Below are 8484 nucleotides of genomic sequence, written 5' to 3'. Positions count from 1 at the left end.
TTTATGTACTTACCTCTCTTAGTTCTTGAGATTGTGTATGCAATTAGCCCTCGGGCATGATTTTGCAAATAAAACATTTTTTATTTATTTAAATCTATTGCATGTTATAAGAAGACGTTAGAAGCAGATGCAAAAATGGCAAATTAAAATGAAACGGGCCATATGAACTTTGCTTTATTTTACACATGTGCATATTATTGGTCTCACTGTTGATAATTTTGAATTGCAAGGGGTGGGGGGTTTATTTCAAGATACGGCTTTACTTTTTGTATCCAAAGTCTTGTATTGATGGTGTTAACCATTTCCCAAGTGGGTGTCAAAAAATTTTGAACTTGCCATTTATCGACCCCCCTAGACAACGTGTCGAAGTTAAAACCATTTGAAAGTTCGCGGCAAAGTGTCAATCCAATATATTGAGACGTAAGGGAATAGATAACGACAAAGTAAATGCACAGTACGTAAAATTTGAATTCAATGTCAAAGGACTCTTCTGGAAAAGCTTGAAATGTTTCTGAATTTGTTTAGAAAAACGTTCTACTCTTAACACTAAGACCTGAAACTCTGGCACCGAACAAGGCTTAGTGAAATCGGCGGTTTTCGAAGTGAAAAACATTTAGCAAAATATTTTCTGGCATAACGCGTAGGTCGCAATATAAGAGGTATTTCGTCCCGTTTGATATTGAAATAAAAAACGTAACGATAACGGGCCACATAAAAATGACCCCCACCGGGTGAATGGAAGATCCCAGACAACAGGTGAATCCCGACCGCCGCCAGCCACAGTGCGCAGAGTGACGTCAGCAACAGGAACTTCAGTAGGTCAGGGGTGATGCCGGCCATCACCATGACAACGCTGTAAGGTTGGCGAGAAAATACTTTCTGAATCTTTAGTTTAAGATTGAACATTGTGGTGCAAATTCACCAGTATACAAATATTTACTAGTAATTTACTGGTATATAAGAAATTATTAGTACATAAAACCAATGCCAGCCCTTTTGTTTGACTATATGCTTTACATTTCCAGCACAGCGTCACCTAGCAGTGTTCTGGGGAAGTGCATGTTACATACCCCCTTGTGGTCCTGTCCCTCAGCAGCCAGAGAAATGGGCGCAGGCATCGGAATATCAGCCGACCACTGAGACTGCGGTGAACATCCAACACAAAACAGTGAGAAAAAAGCTGTCAAAATTGAAATCAAGGTTGATTCAAACAAAGTACCTTTTATTACTCTCCAAGCAGCGATTTGGCTCCGGCTATTTTTAAAACGTTTTTCGTCCTTTTTGTCGGGCTTAATTTCTATTTTGTATTGCATTCCATCGACACAAAGGCCATCAAAACATGGCTCAGAATGCAGGTTTTGGCAATACAAGATACAATACAAAATAGAAAGCCCCCCCCCCCCCCCCCCCAAAACGAATAAAAAACAGCCGGAGCCTAACCTCTGCTTTGAGAGTATCCTTTTATACCAATTGATTCGACGAATTCGTCTATTGACTACTTAGTAGTCTCGAGCATCACAAACCTTAGGATTTGATTAAGTCTTTTCCAAAGTCACCATCGAGATGCAATGCACTGTCAATGCTTACGTGTAGATGACGTAGTCTGACGTCAGCAGGACCAGAAGGATGACGTGTAAGATGTTGTGCGGAAGCCTGAAGAACCCACGCGGCGTCATGTGAGCCATCTGTTGTGATATGATAAGTTATGAAATAAGTCTTCACTACGTCGATGTAGGTTAGACATCCCGGTAATAAGATACGCCAAAAAGCAGTTACTCTTGAAAGCAAGTGTGACTGACGAAAGATAGTGGATACTATCTGAAACGTCTGACCGTTTCCAAAACGATATCTAGTTGCTTGAGTAAGTGCTTTTTGGCGTAAGTCTATAATTGATTATCATAAAGTAACACTGATATCAACGGTGAATGTGTCAGAAAAGCCAGTGTCATTAAAGTACAGACTTCCAGATCATCTATGGCCCACTGATCACGTCACGTGCCACCAAAGCTGGTGCCGTCCCCAGTCTGTGTAGTGAATATGATACAGAGATTGGGGACGGTACAAACTTCCGGGCACCTATGACCCGCTGCTGTCGTCACGTGTCACAAAAGCTGGTGCCACCCCCTGTCGGTGTAGAGACTTATACAGAGAAACAGCCACTGTGACGTCGCGTATCACAAAACTGGTGCCGCCCCCTTCTGTTTATCTGACTATAGACCGATACGGAGACGGAGGACGGTACACACTTTCTGGCACATATGACCCACTTTTAAAGCCACGTGTTATTGACGTGTAAGTCACATGGGACAATGAAACGTCACACATCTTGCAAAACGCCCAGGCTTGCTCCTATTTTTGGTCTAAGCTGCCTCCTTACCGTCAGAAATGTGTCCAACCAATAGACGGCCGTGCAGCCGACCCCGCCCCACAGCACCCAGGGCCGCAGCTGCGCACTAGCTGCCACCATCTGCGCAGGCTCCCAGTGGGACAGCGCGCAGTGGAACACGATCGTCAGCAACAGCGCCCCCGTGCAGAGGGGGTGGCACTGCACCATCAGACATCTGAGATTAAAAACATCGGACTTAATAACCATGTCTTCCAGAATACTTAAAAGTGGTACACATAAGTTCTATTTTGCTAAGTTCTATGTTATATTAGTTTAAAGAACTAAAGTGACTACTGTCGTCATCAAGGATGAAAACAATATACGCCGGTACCTGGCAGCGTGTGTCTTTCCCAGCAGAATTTTCGTTCCAAGTCCGACCGCATGGTGGCGCCCTTCTAACTACAGAAACACAGCAAAGTGAAGCAAGCATGACAAGGATGAACTTGGAACTCCATCTCCAAGAAGACTTGCGTTACACGGTGATTCAAAAAGTCAAATAGGCATTATAATCCACCTCGGACCAATTGGTCAACAAACAAACAAACGGAAAAACAAACAAACAAACAAACAAACAAACAAACTGACGGCATCCGTGACGTAGGCAGCTGCCAGTCGGTACCAGAAATCCTCCTGATCCATGTCAGGGTCACGTCATCATGACGTCATCACGTCATCGTTGCCTTCCCTGTGGAGAAAAAAATCATAAGCGACTTCATAGATCCAACTACTTATTCGCGAGTTCAAAATTGAAGGACGTTGATACACTCAGCGTGGATGGATTGGCACAAAAACACTGTCACATTGGTCTTATGACAGTAGATTGAGGGTATTATGAATATGACAGTTGTGGCTGTGCCCCGCAAACTTAAGTTGTCTCTGGTAGATCATGTGGAGATCATCGGTTCTGTCACAGACACAGTAAGGCTGAAAAAGAACAGATTTAATCATTATATATCAGCCATGCTGCAGCAATTGTAAAAATAAAGCAGTGTAACGCATTGGATGAACTCTTTTACCGCCCACCTCTATAAAAGAGACTGAATTATAGTTTAGATATGGGAAGTCATGGACTTAAATAAGACGTTTTTTTTATTGACAGGAGATGCCGTTTTGCCCACCAAATGTCCTTCAAACAAAGACAGTGAAGACTGTACGTGGGACACCTTTGGGTAAGGTGTGACCCAAATCACCTGTTCGCACCTGCCTTCTGACAGGTACGTCATCATTCACGTCAGAAGACACCGCTAAGAGCGCTTTAAGAACAGGTTTGCCCGCCGCACCCTGCAGTTTGGACACCGATTGTGTCAACACGTAATTACAGTCATCCATCTCCCCACACAATACACCGGGCTGTTTCCTTAAGCCTATAATACATGTCATTTCGGTAGGTGGATAGAACATTGAGGCGTGTAAAATGTTACTCGAATATCCGTAAATACTTTTACCGGGTTGGTAGATCAATTGAACAAGGTCTTCTTCGTTTCACAACCTTCATTTAATTCTTCCGTAAACGTTTCGACGACCATACTAGTAGATGTTACTTGATGTTTCTCTAATACAAGTAGACGACGCGCAATTTTAAAACTGATGCGAGACCATGAAAACAACAAATGACAAATCTAAATCGTTACGGCGACGATGAACGTTATGAAACAACAGTTACTCAAGATTAGAAGCTACTAGATAGATCTTGGAAACGGTCAGACGTTTCCCATGTAGAATCGAATAACTTTAGTTCAAAAGGTACTAAGCCAAAAACTATCGATCCATATGCAAGTACTGCTAAATAGTTTATACTATCTTATTCCTAAATTTTCTCCTCGTTTTAAGTTACTTTTCGACATGCCCAGTCCTCTTGAACCTTTAAAATATTACTTCTTGCCCCAAACGTTACCTGTCCCTATACCATAAGTATAACTATAACACCAAAGCTATACCGTAGGTTCTTCTTACGTCTCCTACCACACTACATCACATTTGTTTTGTTTGTGTTCACCCTTTGTTAACGGATGTTTTGTTTACTAATTTGCCGCCTAATTTACCCGACACATCTAGACTGCGCTGGAACAATGCGTAAAAGCCTGTTACGTTAAGTCTATTAGAAAGGTAGTACCATACAATATTTAGCGTATTAAGGTCACAGAGGCAGTGGGTTGGTATCTACTGTATCTAGGGCACAGTATTGGAAGTTGGAGCCAAACCTCCTCCTTCCACTGTCTTACAGTCAGTGCCCCCTCCCTCCACTCCTTTATCTCCCTAACCGAAGTCAGGAATACCCATTGCTACACCTGGGTGGAGTGAGGAAAGTCGTGTAAAGTGCCTTAACTATGGGAAGAAAGGTACAGTGGAGTCGAATACCGGAGAAGTGGTCACCTGCACCTTCTGTGGAAGAGGCTGCCGTGCCAAGATTGGACTTATAGGTCATCAAAGGCACTGCCAGGCAAGAACTGTAACCAGTAACGACTGAGGCCCTGACTGAAGCTATTGACCGTCTCGCGAGACGACAAGAGCCAAAGAACATCGGTTAGCATGTCAAATACCCGGGACCTCTGGGTTCTGGGCCAAATTCCCTAACCGTTATGGCAACATGACGCCATAGGGCAACCAAGAGAACACAGAACAATGACAAGTTATAGGAAGGGGGTTTTGATCACAGGAAACCCTGCAGCAAGACACACCTAGCTGGGAGTTTCAATGGGAGATAACTAGCCAGTCTTTTGTTTCTCTTTCACCATTACGAATGACAAGGAAAAACATAAGACATGATTAGTTGGACATTTGTGATTGTCTATGCCTCACATAAAATATAGAAAGTATCATGTGTCATAACGTATGCATCTCTCATAACTCTAAAAACCTAGGTATCGTCTCTCGTAGAGTGGTAAGTTTCCTAGTATTGGACCCGACGAATAAAGTCACATAGGACAGGTGGCCACCATTATGTAATGCTTGTAATTTAGTTATATAGAAAGTAGATTCCCTCATTTTAGACACATGAGTAGCACTGACAAGTTTATATTTCTCATGCGTTTTGACAAACCGACAATAGCGAAACCCATACAGTCCTACATTTTCACTATTACCAAGAAGCGAGAAGAAGCCGAACTTTTGTGCTAGACTAGATTTGTGACACCTTTATATGTATATATCCTGACTTGTTGTGACCTGTACTTAGCTCGGTTGGGCAAAATTGTACAATAAAGGTCTTCATTCATTCAATAATGGGGGAAATAAGTCCAAAAAGGAAAAATCAGTACCCACAGTGGCCAGGTAGTTATGTTGTTTCTAACCTAAGTAGGTTAGAAGTACCGGTTGTCTGTACTACAGTCCCTGATTGGCACTGGCTTTTAAAAATGGTGACTCTCACTGCATTCACCAACGATGCTACCGTCTGAAATGGTAGCATGCATGGTAGCTTCAAAAAAAGCGTCGTAAAGGAGACAAAAGTGGCCGCCTTACCTATGAACCACCTGTATCTCTCACCTGTGCAGCTGTCAGGCAGGTGTAAACCTCAGGTGTAATGTTTCAGGTGTAAACTTTCCTGATGGCTAGTGGCGAGGGTGACCTTTGACCTGATAAAAGAAGGCCCGAGTTACCCTTTAGCTTGAGGGGGGGGGGGAGTCATTAATCATCATTTTACGTGATTACAGGTGCCAGATCAAAAGGAACCACCTGTCCCTCACACCCTGACACATATAATGTGCGAACTGTCCCTGGAACTGGGTACACTAAACTGTAGTAGTAAGATCTGAAAATGATTTTGACAAATGCTCTTACCTATACACACACAGTCATTTCCTTGATTTTCTTTTTACTGTAAATGTCGAAATGTGCGCAATGTTTGTATTTTTGTGTTTGTGTGTGTGTTTTTTTTCTACTTTAATTTGTAATCCTACTTTAATGTAGATTTTTGTAATCCTACTTTGATGTAGAATTGTTTCGGCCGTGAACGTAAAACACTGCGAAATCTCCCTACCGCTTAATAAAACTACCGTGAAAGCAAATGCATTTACCGGCAATATAACTATAACAACACTTCTTTCAATCTAACGCACCGCTGGGAATAAATCCAATTCGTTCAGTGATGTTGAACTACTTTTCATCACTACAGAGTAGAGCGGCCGACTGTACTGTGCTTTCCAATAATTCCTACATGTAACACCCAATGCGTTTCACAGGGCAACGGCCTTGTACAGAAACATGCAGTGCTGACTCAAGAGAGTCCAAGTCGACAAATTAAGTGGGAACTGGAAATCAGTTCGTAATCTTGGAGGCAAGGTAAAAAATGGTTCAGGCATTTATAAATTCCCAAGTCAACGTTAACGCTTTTTTTTCTACCAACTACAATCATCGTTGTACCTTTTTCAACACGCTACATGTTACATACATTACATCAATGAATCGAATATGATACTATCCACAAGAGGAAGGTACGTCGAATTTTGTATACAAAGCATTGTGTAAAAGGACTTTAGTTGTTGTGACTTACTTAGAAAATTAAGAACTAACAGCTAACACACAACAACAGGGTGATTAATCTAATCGGTAACTAAACATTGTGGCCACCTTATCGCTTATAAAACACAGGTAGACTAGGTTTACGGACGTGATTTCTTTTCTCTGGTTACGTAACGTATATCAATAAGAGAACAAAACGCACGGTTCTAAATTATTCAGAAGTCATAGCATTCTCTGTAGTCCCTGTAATTATTTAGAACTTAAAGCCGCCTCTGTCGTCTTGCGAAAAAGACGGCTGAACAAACAGCAAAACAGACAACCTAACAACAAAACAAACAGCCTAACAAGAGAACAAACAACATCAGTGATTTGACATGTCTACAAACAGTCAATTGACCACGTCAAGTGACCTTCCGCCATCTTGAATTTGGGAGGGGGGGGGGTGTCCTTAGCTGTAACAATTACCTGAGCAATAGATATTTTATACGTCGGGTTTTAGTATTGCTTTTCTATCTCGTTCGCAATGGCGTCTAAACTTGTGAGATACGAACATAGTCGATTAGTATGTCCCATCGTTTAGAAGAAGTAGTATTTTTTCTCTTATCAAAACAAAAACTCTTATACCCAGTTTTATAAGAACAAAGTCACTTTGAACTTGTGCGAAGAACATTGCCGCGTTACCATGGAGATCAGACGACATTGACGTCCGTGCCACCTGTTAGTGAACAATAGTACGTCCCTGTTGCTAGGGAGAAGCAGACGACTTTATTTTCCCGCCATTTCACCACTCTTGTGTGCTCTGCCATTACTTCCCGATGTGCTCATAGTAACCACTCCAGGAGAAGAATACGCATATGATAAGCGCCTTTGTATGATACCAAAAACTGGAGGATTCAGTCATTAGATGTAGCTTACGCTAATGTCTGCAGGTTCTACAGAAATAATTTGCAGACGATATCCGTGCCGTGCAAACAATGTATATTGTAACACTGAACGTGTCACTATAAGAGAATACATTTTATAAGCGCCGTTCTGTGGTACAAAATACTGAACGAGCCATATAAAAGAACCCTGTGTTGACACCGGGTTCTTTGGAAAGGGTTTGCGAGTGGTCCTCATGCAAGCAAACATGTTGAACCACTAAACACTGTCCGCATGAATTGGAAAGAGACATACAATAGCCGGGGTAACGGGATAACGGGACTGTACAATAATTTTTGCCGACCCATGTAAAGTATACTGCGATGTTGTGTCACAGGGCATTGGGCAGCGACGCCACATAGCGACCATATTTCGCAGTACACATAAACGCTTCACCTTACACAAAGCTACTTTGGTGCATAAGCTTTTATGTCCTAGGATAGTTCCGTTAGGGAACTATCCATTGACTATCAAAATGATTAGGTACCCTTGGCCAAAGTGCCTGTACAAATGTTTTTCATGGGTTATGCTTGGATTTTGAAGAGGCATATTATAGGTAAGGGTTGTAGTCTCTATATTGTGTTGAAAAAAAAACCCAGATTTTTAGTGATATTTGTGGTTGCAATAGGCCTTAGAAGTTAGGTGTTTTGGTGTTGTTTTCAGACAGTGAAAAGGGGTGAAAAGGTCACCACCTATGTTTTGATGGCGTATCATAATTC

General features: G+C 42.0%; 1 protein-coding gene across 1 annotated transcript in view; it reads right to left on the bottom strand.

The window, feature by feature from the left end:
* The window catches only part of LOC118425941 (two pore calcium channel protein 1-like), a 13803-nt gene extending 10730 nt beyond the window's left edge, over positions 1–3073 (bottom strand). The window contains exons 1-6 of the mRNA XM_035835108.1: positions 2972–3073; positions 2718–2785; positions 2378–2561; positions 1588–1685; positions 1071–1142; positions 729–853 (exon numbers count right to left, since the gene is read on the bottom strand). Of these exons, the coding sequence (XP_035691001.1) occupies positions 729–853; positions 1071–1142; positions 1588–1685; positions 2378–2561; positions 2718–2785; positions 2972–3025 (601 nt within the window). The 5' untranslated portion in view covers positions 3026–3073. The remainder of the gene's footprint in view (positions 1–728; positions 854–1070; positions 1143–1587; positions 1686–2377; positions 2562–2717; positions 2786–2971) is intronic.
* Between the last annotated feature and the right edge of the window lie 5411 nt (positions 3074–8484).

The sequence above is a fragment of the Branchiostoma floridae genome, chromosome 11 (assembly GCF_000003815.2).
Source record: "Branchiostoma floridae strain S238N-H82 chromosome 11, Bfl_VNyyK, whole genome shotgun sequence".
In the NCBI taxonomy this organism is placed as follows: Eukaryota; Metazoa; Chordata; class Leptocardii; order Amphioxiformes; family Branchiostomatidae; genus Branchiostoma; species Branchiostoma floridae.
Note: the sequence above shows the minus strand (reverse complement) of the source record. Positions and strands in the feature narration are given on the sequence as shown.